General features: G+C 43.4%; 1 protein-coding gene across 2 annotated transcripts in view; it reads right to left on the bottom strand.

Moving 5' to 3' along the window:
• LOC311236712 (eIF5-mimic protein 2-A) overlaps nucleotides 1-17,261 on the bottom strand; it is a 39,235-nt gene extending 21,974 nt beyond the window's left edge. For both annotated transcript variants that reach the window (XM_084324449.1, XM_084324448.1), the window contains exons 1-3: nucleotides 17,169-17,261; nucleotides 6,827-6,900; nucleotides 6,510-6,686 (exon numbers count right to left, since the gene is read on the bottom strand). In XM_084324449.1, coding sequence (XP_084180575.1) covers nucleotides 6,510-6,686; nucleotides 6,827-6,890 — 241 coding nt within the window. In that variant the 5' untranslated portion in view covers nucleotides 6,891-6,900; nucleotides 17,169-17,261. The remainder of the gene's footprint in view (nucleotides 1-6,509; nucleotides 6,687-6,826; nucleotides 6,901-17,168) is intronic.
• Nucleotides 17,262-17,577: the final 316 nt, after the last annotated feature.

The raw sequence follows: 17,577 nt of genomic DNA, 5'->3' as shown, positions 1-17,577 counted from the left end.
AAAGACCAGCCCAGATCTGCCTCTGATTGGCTCTGATCATCACCCTGCCATTATTATTCGCTGAATGACGGGATAAACAAAAAAGCCACGTGAGCATCAATTTTCCTAATTGAAACAATTAAAAAAGCACAGTGTCTCATACTGGTTTCATAATACGTTTCCGAATGGACGTTTGGATTAAACAAAGTGTATGCAGTGATGCTTTCCCAGCGGAACACAAGCTGCTTAACGTTACACAGGTATGTTATACACCGTCGGCTAGGGGTGGACGGTATAAACGGTATACGGTATAAACGGTATTAATTTGCTCTACGGTATGTATTTTGACTATACCGTTTAACCGGTAGAGCAGCTCTAAAATAGCAATGACGTCATGTAACCACAGCGCGACTATTTCAATCGCATTTGCCCCTAAAAATAGATAGAATTAGTCATAGATAATAGATATGTGCAAACTGGAAAAAGTTATTTAGGAGGCTTCGCGCAGTGGGCGTGTCAACACGCAATTGTCATTTCATAATAAACACATATCACCGCGGCGCACAGCAAGTTTCAATTTCAGTTCCTGGCATTTTTAACCAGTGGAGAAAGGTAAGATATTTCCCTATCGTTTTTCTTATATGAATTATTCTACGTTAATAAAACATACCTGGTGATCAACTACAGTTTGCTGTAAACATTACGATATGTGTGTAGTGTTATGATAACGACGGCAGCAGCGGGAGCCGGGAGGAAGGCGTGCAGCAGTGGATTTGCGAATAGCATGCAGCTGCAGAGCCGCAGAGCCAGTGGCTCTTTCAGGTCTGGTCACAGGCCCGTCAAACAGCGCCCCCCCACCCTTGCGCCGTTCTGACCCCCATCGTCTCTAAGCATTTTGTGTGTCAATTTGTTGACACATGTGTCAATTTGTTGACACGTGTCAATTTGTTGACACAATTGTCAATTCTTAAAGCTGAGGATGAGTGGCACCTTTGTTTGTCTCAATTCTTATTCAATTCAATTCGCTCTGCGGCTCTGCAGCTACATATGCTTCTAGCAAAATCCAGCCCCGCTGTTTGCAATGGGAGCAGGAGTCTCGACTCTGGACTTATTTTATTTGGAATATAATGACTTTATACGCAAAAGTAGCCTAGTTTTAAGTTAAAATATTATAAATCTACATGCCTTGAGGATGTCATTCTTTATATAGCCTGCCTATCAGGCAAAAAAAATTATTCTAACAGAAACACTGATACCGTGATATATACCGTTACCGTCTATGCTTCAAATTATACCGTGATATAAATTTTAGACCATACCGTCCACCCCTACCGTCGGCCAACAAAGCTGTTTCAACAAATGTATTCACAAAATGAATTATCATTCAAACGTTATTCAAGCCTCCCGTGACCAGTAAGTAGTTACTACTACTCAACCGCAGAAATGTGCGCTATGTGCCTAAACTTTGCTAGTCAAGACTCGACAGTACGCTGGAGTGGAAGTGGCCATTTTTCAAAATAAAATACCCGAAAGACTATTAGTATAGGGAGGTGTAGTGGTTACTTCCTGGTCTATAGGGAGGTGTAGTGATTACTTCCTGGTCTATAGGGAGGTGTAGTGGTTACTTCCTGGTCTATTGGGAGGTGTAGTGGTTGCGTGATTTCGAAACCTAGCCACATTTCTGGCAGACGCTCTCTGATTGGCACTGACTGACGCTCTCTGATTGGCCACTGGCGCGTTTGCCCAATCGCGTGACGAGCTGTGTCTTTGCCCATTTCCACGTCAAACAGCCTGCAAACTACCTGGCGTTCTATCGCCATGCTCTAAGACAAACTCTAACCTTAACCAACTTCGAAAGAGTGCCTAAGCTTAACCGTCGAAAGAACTTTCCGCCACGCTCTAAGACAAACTCTAACCTTTTTTTTTTATCCACTTTTTCTCCCATTTTTTATTTTTCTCCTATCCCAATTTTCGTATCATCCAATTCAACCCTCCCCTGTCTTTGAACGCTGTTTCATGCCTCCCACAAGCCGGCTGCAATGTGGACTAAGTCATACATAGCACGAGTCCCCTCCGATACTCGAGGTAACAGCAGTCGCATCTTTCCACCTGCGCGGCTCGATCTTTCAGCGTCAGGGGTCTGGGCTTTGGAGGGGCCCCTGTCGCTTCCTGATTCTACTGCGCAGGCGCACCAACCGACCTGTAGGAGTCGCTGTCCACAACGCCCGATCCCCACCCATCAGTTTCCCTCCCCCTAATACTGTCAATGTGTATTAGTGCGGACGACCAGCTAAACTGAAAGCAATGTGGAGCGCTGGGCTCGAACAGGGAGGCGAACCTGTTCGAGCCCAGTCTCCAGTATTCGTGGTGAGCGCCTTGCCCACTGCACCACGTAGCCGCCCTGACAAACTCTAACCTTAACCAACTTCGAAAGAGTGCCTAAGCTTAACCAGTGTAGAAACAGGCGTCGGCCAATCAGAGAGCATCTTGCCAGAAATGCGGCTAGGTTTCGAAATCACGCGTAGTGGTTACATGATTGCTGTTTCCGGCCGGTCCATCATCTTGAAAACACAATGTATTTGCCCATTGCCCATTTCCAAATCGTCTCGTTTAAAACAAATAAAGCATCAACATTTGCATGGTGTACCTTTCTGTGCTTATTCATCCACAATCTATAGCTCAACATGAAAATATTCGCAATTAATTGTAAAATAAAAATTAAATCGCTGAATTTTATTTCAACCAAAAATGCTTAACAAATAATGTTAGTGATAGAAGGGAACTCATTTTGTGCAAAAATGGAAAGCTTTCCAAATGTTCATGAGGTAGAATTGTTACAATAGCCGATAATCCATTTTCCCAAAGATAAATCCCTATACGGGTGGACCTCGCAGGCGGTCCAAAGTGACGTCAGACTACATCTCCCTATTTAGGAGCAAATTGTTTGCATGATTAAAAACGATGGTTCGAACATCCGTTCGAAAAACCCTGGCGAATGTTCGAATCCCAAAAACAGGCTTGGGACAGCTCTAACTGGAGCTGAGCTGAATGTGTTAATAGACATAAAAAGGTGAAGGATTGGACTGTAATACAATGTTATTTTTTACAATAATTTACATCTTAAGAAATTACTAATGTGTATGGAAACTGACAAAAAAGGTAATGGTAAAGGTAAAGCTTAAAATGTATTATTGCAGCGGCAAAAGGCGCAGTGGAAATGTTTGGGTGCACCTAAATAAAAAAGTTTGGCGCACTGGTGCAACCAACTTAAAAAGTTAGTCTGGAGCCCTGGGCTTTTTTTGTTCTCAAATGTAGCCAAGAGTAAAGATCCTAACCCTATAAAAACAGCAGTCAATGTGTATAATTTCAGCACAACTTTGGTTTAACAATGATTTTAAGTGTCATTAGCTAAATATGAGTTCATAAATATCTCTGCGCATCCCGGCGGAAACCGGATGAATTAGACAGAAATAAAAAGGAAGCTGTCAATACGTGTAGTCCCATGAAAAAAGAGACCCACGGCTTTCGAATTTCATAAAACTACACTACCCAGCTCATGCCAGCCCCCGTCAAACTGTCAGCCGTCTGGCATGAAATTATCTTTCAGTGTTATTTTTCGTGATCATGTCTCACGGGTTGAACAAACCTGAACGTTATTGCCATAAGATAGAACTTACGTTTGTTTCTTTACCTTTCTGTGAACGTCTAGGATTCTTTTTATAGGTATGTACTTTTAGACAAATTTTCAGAAAATATGGCTAGGGTTAAGCCTAGCCATATTTTCAGAAAATTCCCCTGGAAATACCTTTACATTTAGTCATTTAGCTGACGCTTTTATCCAAAGCGACTTATAAGTTCTGTACGACAAGTCATCAGGAAGGGCACAACTCTATCAGCTGAGTAACAATGTTCATCAAAGTGTTGAGTGCTACAGTGTAGGTTAGTATATTAGGACAAGTGCATGACAGTAAGGTTAGTTAGGGTTCGATTATTTATTAAAACATTTTTTTACATGGTAAATGGAAGATTGCTCCATTTGCATGTTATTGGTATCTAGGGACATCTATGGACCTCATGGAATGTCTTCTCAGAAATATTGTGTCTGTTACTATGCTTGAGTAAATTGTAATGAACCAAAGGAGTATATTTTTTTCTGACTGAATAACACCATGCTAACGTTGACCCAAAGTGAAAAATAATATATATAATGTATAATGGCAATAGCTCCGCCATCTTTTACCGGATTGTGACGCGTTTTTCCCCCTAGACCTAGAAAGGTAAAGAAACAATATACGTTGTATTTTATGGCAATAACGTTGAGATTTGTTCGACCCGACGTGAGATATAAACACGATTTTCACGTCAATATTTGTAAAAGAAAAATGGTTGGACTGCGTTTGTATGCGGCTGGTGTGAGCTGGGCAGTGTAGTTTTAAGAAATGTAGATGTCCATCGAAAGCGTTTTGTTAACCCTTTAATCGCCGTTGACGCTGGAACACGTCATTCCCCGCCATGCTCATTCTGCCGTTGACGCTGTACAGCGTCTTTGATATCAATATTTCAAAAAGCTGTGATCGAAATCATATTTCTCCCCCGGAGACATGAGATGTACTGGTGAGCCCCTATCAACTCTCTAACGGTTCAAGAGCGCCATCTGGTGGCCGATCGGCCTGATCGCCCAGGGAAGAAACAGGAAGTGGAAGCTGGTGCTCATTTCAATTTGGTCCGATCACTCGCTATAGGTCCCGGGACTCGATCTCGACACAATGGATAGCGATCCGTTGCCAATAACTCGATAAACAACATGATTTGGACTTATATACTATTATACAACCTGGAAATGGATCGGGTATTTCTACATCCCATAATAGAAAAAATTCTGTTCCACGCTCATCTCCCAACGGCGAGAGGAAGCTACGGTGAGTTTCAGCGTTATTTTTTAATGTCTTCTATACTAACTGCTCTAATGATCATATCACCCACACTAGATGAATGATATAACGTTGCCCACGGAATTATAAACGACCCCCCGCCCATCCGGTCAACATCAGATCATACGTAGTAACTTCTAGAAGTACGTGCAGTTGACATTTTTTATCTCGCGCCGATTGCTATCAAACTGTATACAATCATCAATATAATGCATTTAGGGCTATAAATCACGTTCTGGAGAAAGCTGCAGAAAACGATAAAAACATACTTATACTTTAGACCGTATTTTAGTATGAATATGTGAATGAAAAAGTATAACGTTGCTACACCCTGAACAATAGATATAGGACTTTGAATGGGCCATGGTAATGTCAATTTAGCAATACAATTTAAAAAGTTATAGCCCTGCAAAGAAGGGGAACTTCTCCATGTTAAATAGGGCTGGCGAGGGATGGTAAATTATGAATTTAACCCTGGCGATCAAAGTGTTAATAAATTTGAAAATACTTTTTTTCTTAAAAAAAGACAAATTATATTATTTAACGTTAGTTTGTGTGTGATAATATTTTATTATATTTTTTAAATATATATATTATATATTTTTTTAATAATAATAATAATTTAAAACCGATATTTATCGATAATTTTGTCCCGATTTATCGATTCTTCCAAATGGCATATCGTCTCAGCCTTACAAGAAATAAGAATGGTGTTTCCCCTTTTTTCTAATGGTGTGGGGGGTTGTGTTGGGCACCCGAAAGTTGTTACCACATGGGAACTCCCAAGTCAACTTTTTTTTTGTATTTCTTGCTTTCTGTATTTTTCACCCATCCCAATTTAGTCTATACCAATTCCCTTCCTGGTCGTTGCACGCATTGCCCCACTGTCTGCCTGGGGAGGGTGTAGAACTACCACATGCATCCTCCGATACATCGCCAGCCGCTTCTTTTCACCCGACAGCGAGGAGTTTCACTGGGGGAAGGTAACGCGTGAGTAGGTTTTCCCCCAGATCCCCTCCCTGCTGAACAGACCGACCAGTAGGACCAGGACTCATACCCCTGTGCTTCCCACCGGCTAACACTGCCAATTGTATTAGTAGGGAGGCCTGACCGAGCCGGAGGTACCGCTGACCGCTGGATTAGATCCCAGAGTCTCTGCAGTGGTGGGCGAGTGCTTAGTCCACTGCACTACCCAGCCGCACCTCCAAGTCAACTTTTCCCAAATGCATGAATGCATGTCGTCCACGCTTTGCGGTGGCCAATAGATCACAGCGGAAGACAAGGGACTGGGGGGGGGGGGGTTAAAAAGCTCACACAAATGGTCCACCCACATCCAACGCACCACCCTGCAGCGAGGTGCTGGCGGATTGTTGGATCCGAATGAAGCTTAACCCTTTCACTGCCGCACTACCAAAACGGTTAACCCTTTCACTGCAACAAAACACAGAAGGTTAACCCTTTCACTGCCACACGACAGCCGGTTAACCCTTTCACTGCGACCGTCTGTTGTGTGATAGTAAAGGGTTAACCTTCTGTAGTGCGACAGTGAAAGGGTTAAGGATGGAGATCCTGGGAGTGGGGGGGGGGGCTACTACTCACCCAGCATTCCGCCGGCCACCAGGATGTCAAAGAGAGTCTCTGCATACCGCCGGTAGTCGAGCTTGGCGCCGGAGGCATCGAGGAACTTTGCTACAGCTTCCAAATCTGAGCCAGTTTGATTCAAGCCTTGTACGATAGTTTCCTGAAACTGAGTAGGGTCAAATCTCTCCTTTTCATCTGTTGGATTAGAAAAAGACAACACGTTAAGACTTAACACAGAAATGGCGAGCTGCGCCGTCAAGTGCAAGTGGACAACAAGAGCTGGAATGGTATTCAGATTAACTTAAGTCACTACTAACGTTATGACTGGTACCAACCTCTTTTCCTAGTTTTGAAACGCTGGCCGGTTAGCGTTGGCTTTTGCTGCTTTTGATTATTCATAAAAGACACCCTGTGGAGAAGAATAAATTAATATATTTATATAATAACCTCTTGACTCTAAATCGGGCCCTCATGCCCATGCACACAAGTCACGGCACTTTGCGAGCGTCTAGCGGCTCAGGGCTACATTTTTGGATGAACTTATAACAGTTCGAAATATCCATTTGTTGTGGTTCGAACGCCACCTCACTTGACCAAATCCGTGCCTCGGTTCTCGAGTTACATGGCGATATGTCAGGGGAGCGTCACTTTACGCGCTGCACCGCCAAATGACCACCCCGGACTCCCGACCCTCCAGAACTGCCAATCATCCGCTGATGGCAAAAATGATTGGTCAGCGTTGTAGCCAATGAGTGTACCTTTCGAACGATACCCCGATGGGGGGGGGGGGGGGGTGAATAAGGGATCTAGGTGAAAGAAGTTGACGAGCGAAAACCAGAAGCGAAAACCAGAAGCGAATCGCACTTCAGAATGAACGGCCGTGGGTAGGCCTGCCGCGATAAGCAATAAATCGATTAATCTGCGCGATAATTTAAATGGATGCAATGATTTTGACGGGCGCGATTAATTGCTATTTGCGCGTTTGTTTTAATGAGGCGGAACCAGTACCCCTCGTCAGTTACTCCGTGTGGGGGGCCGCTGGCCTTACTACAGAGCACAGCACGGGAGCTCCGTGGGGCAACGCCACATAGCTTCTACATTTCTCAATAGTGTTGCTCCTTTTAACCAAGTAGCATTATTTGTAGTGTAACGTTAGCTATTTTTAGACCCAAGTAGTTACTCGCTACTGCCCGGAGAAACTGGACTGCTAAATAAAGATTAAAGATCTAGCGTTCGTTGATGCTCATTCAATGCTAACAACATTAGCTAAATAGCTAACAAACGAAATACAACGTATAGCATAGCTACAACACAGAATAACGTTAATACAATTACATGCATCATTGTTTACAATGAACGGGTGGTCAAAGGACTGGACACGGGGACAAGTTAAACATGAATTAATTTATTATAACAGGTAATCGAGTTGCGTTCTCGTGCCTACGCACCACGGCTATTCTATTATATACGGCTTTGACGCTTCCTCCTCATCGTTGATTGCCTGTAGTAGCTGCATCTAACGTTAGTAGCTAACGTTAAAACTAACCTAAAGTTAGTTGTTCACCAACAGGGGAGGAAATTAGGCCACTTTACTCGCCAATTGCGAGTATTTTTTACGTTTGGCGAGTAATTCATGAAGAGCACTCGCCAGTCTGGCGAGTACTAGTAATTACAAAACAAAACAAAAAAATCATTCTGCAATCTGCTGATTCGCTCACTGACACAAACCGAACTCTGACTCCCCCCTTGATTCCTCCCATTTGCGCCACATAATAATCAGACCATAACCAATGAACATCATCGTTGTACAGATGCGCTCTAAGCTCCTCCAATGAACACTCGTTTTCTAGAAGATGCCGCCCATCTAGGGGAAGTGGACAGACCACTGCGCGCAGACCTACAAACTCCTGCCACCGGCAGCCGGCTTGACAACGTAGACAAACTTACAAAAACACATGAGTGGATGAAAATAATTGCATGTAGAGTCGTCGCTTTCGGATATCGGTGCGGTCTGACATGGGGGCGAACAACAGCACGCAACGCGTCTCCTTCGAGTCGGATGAGAATGACAAGTCAACCAGCATTAGCCGGCTAGCTACCTAGCATGTAACAAGCTACCATAACGCGCGTTCAACATAGTGGACTATACTGAGCGGCTTTGCTTAAATGCAGCCGAGTGACATTTTATTATTACCGGGTTTCCCCCCATATCACCACTCGCCCATATGCCCTTCACAACGGTGATGTTGTCATATTTGGCATTCAGAACACACCTGCTGAACCCCTAGCGTTGTCGATTCGGTTCCAATGTATTGTCATCTTACAGCACAAGTACAGTACAACCAGAATACATTTGGCATACAACCAGAGTGCAAATGTAACAAGTCAAGTTCAAGTTGTTTTATTTAGCTATTACATTACAGTGAAATGCTTGGTTCTTTCACTGCCCAACCCAGTATTGATTGATTGATTGAAAACTTTATTAACAGATTGCAGAATGGGTACAATACAGTACAGCTCAATACACACAATTGTTAAGGGGATGCAGACCAGAGAAGGACTTTAGTCTTGTTTACATCAGGGTCCCCCATTTCAGTCCTGTTTGCTTAATGCCTTGTCCACTTCCTCCACACTCCAATATGTTATGATGAATTGAAAATGGGGGACCCTGATGTAAACAAGACGAAAGTCTTTCTCTGGTCTGCATCCCCTTAACAATTGTATGTATTGAACTGTACTGTACCCATTCTGCAATCTGTTAATAAACTTTTCAATCAATCAATCCCTTCAACCCTGCTCCTGTCAAACCTGCTCTTTCCATTCCCTCCATCATGTCCCCCCTTTCTGATGAATATTTCCTGCACTTAAGAGTCAGACACACATTCCTAGTAGTTGAGCTGTGATGAATGAAAACTTTATTTAACAGATTGCAGAATGGGTACAGTACAGTATGGCTCAATACATGCAATTGTTAAGGGGATGCAGACCAGAGAAAGACTTTCGTCTTGTTTACATCAGGGTCCCCCATTTTTAATTCATTTTCAATTCATCATTCAGTATAACCTAGACCAGCCCAACCCAGCATCTTTCACTGCCCAGTTCAGCCCAACCCAGTCCAGAATAGTTCCCTCTTTCATGTTAATATGTGATTTAATGATGTAATATTTTGAAGAGTAGAGACAGTGTGATTAATTTACTATGATTGAAAATCAATTTAGACGAAGACGTACAAAGAAGTAATTATCACAATTAGCGATTTTTTTTGTCTGGTAAAAAATCTATTTGGCTGGTAAAAAAAATCAGATACCCGCCAGTTGGCTGGTAAGCCAAAAAGTTAGTTTCCTCCCCTGTTCACCAACAATCTCAACATTTGTTTTATCATTAGCTCAAAAACACAGAACCGGACGAGACAAGTTGGCTGCTAGGATAATAACAACAATACTTCCGCTCCGGTCGGTGGGCTTCAAAATAAAAGTCTAAAACACCGGAAAAGACGGAGCGGTGGGCTTCAAAATAAAAGTCTAAAACACCGGAAAATACGTTTATTTTGTACAGCGTTTTCCTCCACGAGTACATCATGTGATCAATCGATCTGGATTATTTTTGCCCATCCCTAGTTTATCTTGTGCTGAAGTCTCCATTCCAATAGAGATAGTATATATTTTGGTGTTTATTTGATTATTGTTTCACTGGCTTTTTATTTATTACAATTCCAGTTTTTTCCTCACACTTTATTAACATTTTGTACATGGTACCGTGGCGCAAGGTACATTAATAATACATGTACATGTTAAAAGGATGTCACAAAAAGCCAGACAGAGGGCTTGTTTCCAGTTTCAGTTTGTTTTATAATAAACAATCAAACGGAGCATTTTTTTATTTAGGATTATTATGCTATTATCATTATATTAGTGCATTTTTAAAAGAAAATTGAGAACTTTTGGGAAATAAATTTCTCCAAAAAGAAATCTCTAACCAGTCGCAATAATATCACTTATCGCGATATTTTCGGGGGCAATTAATCGCCCAGCAAAATGTGTTATCATGGCAGGCCTAGCCGTGGGTGAGGGAGATGGATTTTGGAGAGCTTTTGTTATCGTCGCCGGTTATACTCCGACGTCTCTCAAATACCCATTTCTGAGCGGATTTTTATAAAATTTGGACCTGTACCAGCGTTTCCGTTAGCCGGTAATTACCGGTATTTGACCGGCAAAATCTGTTGAAGTCCGACATATTTAATCTCTCCGGTCTTAATGTCCGGTGAAAATAATTCCCTGAGTCTAAGCACAATTTGATTATTTGAATTGTATTAAAATAGGCTAAAATTAAATAGCCTATGCGATGAACGAAACGATCATTACATTTGTTTCCTCGTTGCTTCTAATAATGACAACGACGTTGTCAGCGAGAGCTTAGTGCTGGGTGTGCGACCTTTTGTGAAGCTGCAGAGCCGGAGCAGCAGCAGCACAATGCAGTATTCCAGCAGTACTCCAATTCAGCCATTTTCAATTCAATGTTGGGTGGGGGGCGCTGCTGTGCGGTCCCCAGAAAAGAGCCAATAACAGCTGAATCAGCTGCTCTGCAGCGCCATACTCTTTGCAAATAAGTCGTTGCGAGGTGGAGAGTCGTCACGCAAACCCACGATAATGTTGCCGTCTCTCTCTGCCAAATTTCTCAGTTCTTCGCTTGATATAATTAATACAAATGTCCAATATAACGGAATTCGTTAGCTCATAAAAATGTGATTATAACAGACTGTTGTTTATTAATGTCGGGCGACTGCCCACAGACACCTATTTGATTTAAAGTCGGCAGCAGCACGAGTCTCGGGACTTATTTTATTTGGAATATAATGACTTTATACGCAAAAGTAGCCTAGTTTTAAGTAAAAATATTATAAATCTACATGCCTTGATGATGTCATTCTTTTGTTTTGTTGTCATTATTTTGCCTATCAATTGTTTTTAAGCTCAATAAACTCTGACCGGAATTTCTCTCATTTGACCGGTAGATTGGAATCTACCGGACACTGAGACTGGCAACAATTTTTTCTAACGGAAACCCTGACCTGTACTACATGACGTCAAGGCTATGGAACCTAATACGAGGCATAATTCGTTTGGGTGTGTTAGTTAAGTCGCAAAGTCAACAGCAGCACCAATCGGACACAAGGCAGCAGATTCCATCAGGTTATTTAACCTCTCTTTCATGATGCAGGTTGAGTGATTTCTAGGAATCCCAGCATGTCAACGTTATAATGTATGATGACGTCTCCCGATACTCCCATGTGCATGTCAATGTTATAATGTATGACGTCTCGCGATACTCCCATGTGCATGTCAACGTTATAATGTATGACGTCTCGTGATACTCCCATGTGCATGTCAACGTTATAATGTATGATGACTGTTGTGAAGGGCCAGATTAAACTGAATATATATATGTATCGTTTGATATACTTTGTATATTATTTATATATATACACGGAATATCCCTTTACCTGCGTACAGACCAGAGTAATATTCGCTCTCCTATTGGACAGCGGCCCCAGGCGCCAACGACCAAGCCCCCAACGGCAAGTTCAAAGACAACTCCGGGCATGTCAGAACATGCCCAGAGTCTGCGTAGTAATACGAGACAAGAACTGAGGTTGGGACTAGATATTCACTTAAGTATAAATACGGCGCAGGTGTAAACAGCAGTAACTAGTTCAAACCTTACCTACCTTCACCACGAGTCAACGTGCAGTGAAGTGAGCAACCTTGCATCTAAATAGAGCATTGAGAACCACGTGCGAATAGAATGTTAAAGTGTCAGAGTTTAATGCAGTAACGTTGAGTTCGACTTAATCTAATGTGAAGTAATAGTCGATCCTTTATTGTATATCGTGCGGCCACAGTTCTTCCGTGTGTAGCATTACCCATCGGTTCGTCGTGTCTTTAGCTAGTGCACTTATCCAGGCTGTGTGGCCTAAATACGTGCCCACACCCGAGGAGTCCTAGGCGAGAACCGTTGGACATGTACACAGGAGAATCGGCACCGGCGATTGCAGAACCATTCCTGGTTGGATTATATTGCTTTGGGACCGTGACCACCGGAGAAGAGCACCGTTGATTCCACTGTCGTTTGGGATTTAACCTCGTGAGGATTACCACTCGGGCCTGCCTCTTGGAAGGGGCTGGCTAGCTGTCGTCAATGCTGTCGAGCATCTTGGATTACAACTATTGCTTTTGTCTGCTGATCAAGGGAGTACAAGAACCGACTCCTGTACCTGGAGCCTCTTTATTCCTCGTTGACTCAGACGGAGTACCCGAACATTCCTCTACCCATTGTCTCCAGTTGGTACCGGTGTTGCCCTATATAATTGCTACTATACCACAGGTGGCGTCAGCTTAGACCCATCATAGTATTCCTACTATTCTGACTTATGCTCTTGACTGACTTTACGTATATTCTTCGCCATACAGGCGCAACCCTAATTCTCAATCTGTAACCTAACGTTGCCTAATAATAATAAATAACCCTCCAATAGAATTTCTGTGTCAATGCCGTGTTCTTGTGAGTGTTCACCATCAATATTTGATGTACTGTTTGGCCAGTAATTAAAGTACATAACTAGCAGTGGTTTAATATATCACAATCTTTAATACAGTCAGGGTTTTGTAACCCCTCAGTTACAATGACGTCTCACGATACTCCCATGTGCATGTCAACGTTATAATGTATGATGACGTCTCACGATACTCCCATGTGCATGTCAACGTTATAAAGTATGATGACGTCTCACGATACTCCCATGTGCATGTCAACGTTATAAAGTATGATGACGTCTCACGAGACTCCCATGTGCATGTCAACGTTATAAAGTATGATGACGTCTCACGAGACTCCCATGTGCATGTCAACGTTATAAAGTATGATGACGTCTCACGAGACTCCCATGTGCATGTCAACGTTATAATGTATGATGACGTCTCATGACTCCCATGTGCATGTCAACGTTATAATGTATGATGACGTCTCGTGAGACTCCCATGTTCATGATGATAAAGTATGATGATGTCTCGCGAGACTCCCATGTGCATGTCAACGTTATAATGTATGATGACGTCTCACGATACTCCCATGTGCATGTCAACGTTATAATGTATGATGACGTCTCGTGATACTCCCATGTGCATGTCAACGTTATAATGTATGATGACGTCTCGTGATACTCCCATGTGCATGTCAACGTTATAATGTATGACGACGTCTCACGAGACTCCCATGTGCATGTCAACGTTATAATGTATGATGACGTCTCGTGATACTCCCATGTTCATGATGATAAAGTATGATGACATCTCGCGAGACTACCATGTTCATGATGATAAAAGGCGTGTTTGAGATTGATTTCGGCTCGCCTCGAAAATAGACGAGAGTAGACGAGTGCAGCCGGGGGAGGAGTCAGAACGTCGGACACTTCAGATTTGACGACAGCCTCTCGTCTAGTATCACGTCATGGCAGATACGCGTTCACGTCACCACACACACACCTGTCGAGCTCATTATAATGTGATGGCTGCGTGCAAAATTAGATTAGATTCAAATGTACAGCACACCATACTGCTATAGTGGAATATACTATTCATAATCCATAATGTATACCATCTTGTTGCGCGCTCCTGGCCACCGCAGCGCGCACGCACACACACATAATTCTGTTTTGCATGAATATATATATACTGTATATTGAGACAAAACAGAATTATATATACAGTATTGAGGCAAAACAGATGACGCGTGTGTGTGCGGGATAAAGTATCAGATCAGCTGCTGCATCGTTAATGAACTATAGATTTATATGGAATTCTTTAATCTATCTAGCGATTGGGTTAAGTCACTGAGAGCCAGATTGCTTAGAGGACTACTGTACATAGAGCGGTAATGCTCAGATTGCTCATTGAGTCATGACTATAAATGCAAAACGTAATTGTCGTATTTATTATCATTATAATTATTTAATTCCGATGATAGAAACAGTCCGTCTGTAGAATCGACTTGAAGAAGCAATCACCATTTGTTGATATGTTATTTTGATATAAACTCAGACAGCATTCATTACTCTGATAAAAACAGCTTGAAGTTTATCATGATGATATGATAACTTTATTTGAGGAAGCTCTTGGTACCCAAACTCCTTTATCCAATAATAATAATAAATATATCTGATAGACGGGACCCGTACTGTATTATTGTACCCATTCTGCAATCGGTTAATAAAGTTTTCAATCAATCAAACGTCTCATAACTTCCTCTTGTGGGCATGGCTGGTGGTGACAACCATAGATATATAGATATCTATGGTGACAACCAGGTGACAACTTTTCTGAGCCAATAGGCGCTTTGCGCAGAGATAGCAAGTTGTTTCCCATCATGCATTTGCGTGGAGCAGTCGGGTGAGAGGTACTGTGGAGCCTCGCTCTGAAGGCTGTGCGTGGCTCGCTCCCGCGAGATATCCGCGCCTCGTCTCGTCAGATTTTCAGAGCAAGTCGGACAACATTCTAACCGTCATGCAACGCGCTTGGCGAGGCTGTAGTAAAAACCTGCGCAGATCTGCGTCCGCCTAGCCAAACTCGAACACGCATAAAAATCTGACGAGACAAGGCGCGGGACCGAGCCATGCACAGCCTTCAGAGCGAGGCGCCACAGTACCTCTCACCCGGCTGCTCCACGCAAGCAGACGACTTGCTATGGTCGCGCAAAGCGCCTATTGGCTCAGAAAAGCAAAAAAAAAGGCCACATGACAGCCAGGGAGTTATGAGACGTTTGATTGATTGATTGATTGAAAACTTTATTACAGTACGGGTCCCGCATGCGTGTACCGGTTCCGCAACAGTAAGTGACTTCCGGGTAGGCCTGATTGGCCCCGACAGGCACGTGACGCGGCAAACTCAGGACGCGCAACGAGGCTGCTGAGAGCTGTCGCGCGGAAATAGGCTGTCTATTGCCATTCTCTAACACAAACTCTAACCTTAACCAGCTCCTTAACAGCGCCTAAACTTAACCGTTCTAACCTTAACCAACTCCGAAACAATGCCTAACCTTAACCTTAACCATGCCTAACCTTAACCATAGAAAGAATATTGCCATTCTCTAACACAAACTCTAACCTTAACCAGCTCCTTAACAGCGCCTAAACTTAACCGTTCTAACCTTAACCAACTCCGAAACAATGCCTAACCTTAACCTTAACCTTAACCATGCCTAACCTTAACCGGCGAAAGAATACACGTTAAAAAAAAAATCACGTTAAAAAAAAAAGATTTGATGGGATTCGAACTCACCAACAACGGACCGCAGGATCGCAGGACCGCTGCTCTGCGAGGTGAGCTATAGCGCCGAATGAGAGTCATGGCGTATTTGGACGGTTACGTAATTCCGTAAGGGCTCCGCGGAGCGTGCCGCGCGGCAGAGAAAGTTGCGCGTCACGTGCCTGTCGGGGCCAATCAGGCCTACCCCGGAAGTCACTTACTGTTGCGAAACAGCTACACGCGTCCCGCATACCAGTCTATCAGATATATGTATTATTATTATTATTGGATACAGGAGTTTGGGTACCAAGAGCTCAAATAACGTTATGTGTTATCATCATATCATCATGATAAACTTCAAGCTGTCAGACACACACATGCGTCGTCTGTTTTGCATCAATACTGTATATATAATTCTGTTTTGCCTCAATATACACAGTATACATATATATATATATTGATGCAAAACAGAATTATTCAGCAGTGTGTTGTGTGTGCGTGGGGCCAGGAGCGCGCAACAAGATGGTATACATTATTATGGTATATGAATAGTATATTCCACTATAGCAGTATATGGTGTGCTGTACATTTGAATCTGATCTAATTTTGCACACGGCCATCGCATTATAATGAGCTGGAGTGTTGTGACGTGAAAGCGTATCTGCCATGCGATACTAGGCGAGAGGCTCTCGTGAAATCGGAAGTGTCCGCCTTTTTAACTCCTCCCCCGGCTTCACTCGGCTACTCTCGTCTACTTTCGAGGCGAACCGAAATCCATCTCGAACACGCCTAATGTGTCTGCTCCACAGAAGCAGTGAAGGGGTTAAGCAGCGGGGCCCACCATGCGGGCAGCTAACGTCAAACCACCGTCTCGTGTAGAACTCTGCTCTCTGGGACACAAACATTACGGGGATTAACGTCGTTAACCGGGGAAAGCGTCGCGTTGTGGATGTCAGGTCCATGAGGTCTGTGTCAGTTTAACGTTGGTCCGCCGAGCCTGCATTAGCCAAGTGCTCGATGCTAGATCGGATGGGGTCACCGGCGTTTTATCGTGAGGGTCGTCGGTTTATTTTTTTTGCCAAGCTGCAAAGCCGCAAATGTGTTTATAAACATATGCCGATCCTTAACCACTCCCACTAGCTAAAGATTAAACAAATAATAATAATGTGACATTAAACAGTTTCGTCCGGGCTGTCCGATCTAGCACCTTAGCCGCGGCGCTAGCTAGTTGACGCTAGCTGTAACCAGGCAGTCCCCTTGCTTTCGCGTGAAAAACCTGCCTTTATACGTCGACGCGCTCTTGAAATGACGTTGTTTTATTTTTCACAATGGCGGCTAAACCCGCGACGAAACTATCTCTGAATTAAAAAAGGTACGTTACCGAAATGAATGCAGATAAAAACGGGTTGAAAAGCAGGGAAGTGAACGTCTCGGTCTCTGCTCGCTGATCGGCCCTGGTGACGGAAAGACCTGCCTGAGGGGAGGGGCCGCGGTGAAGCCCCCTGTGCGCATGCGCGCTGCTCGGCCCTGGTGGCGTCTAGTTTTTTACCAACGTTACTGACGTTTCTGGTGCGATCTGATTGGCCACTGACGTTTCTGGTCATGTGACATGTACGCCCAATCGAGTGACTCCTGTTTCTGCGCCCATTTCCGCCTCGTTTATCACTGGTTAAGCTTAGGCGACTCTTTCGAAGTTGGTTAGAGTTTGGAATCAGGGCTGGTGTTCTATCGCCCTGCTCTAAGACAAATTCTAACCTTAACCAACTTCGAAAGAGTGCTTAACCGGTGAT

The sequence above is a fragment of the Notolepis coatsorum genome (assembly GCF_963971535.1).
Source record: "Notolepis coatsorum genome assembly, chromosome: 1".
NCBI classification, from domain to species: Eukaryota; Metazoa; Chordata; class Actinopteri; order Aulopiformes; family Paralepididae; genus Notolepis; species Notolepis coatsorum.
Note: the sequence above shows the minus strand (reverse complement) of the source record. Positions and strands in the feature narration are given on the sequence as shown.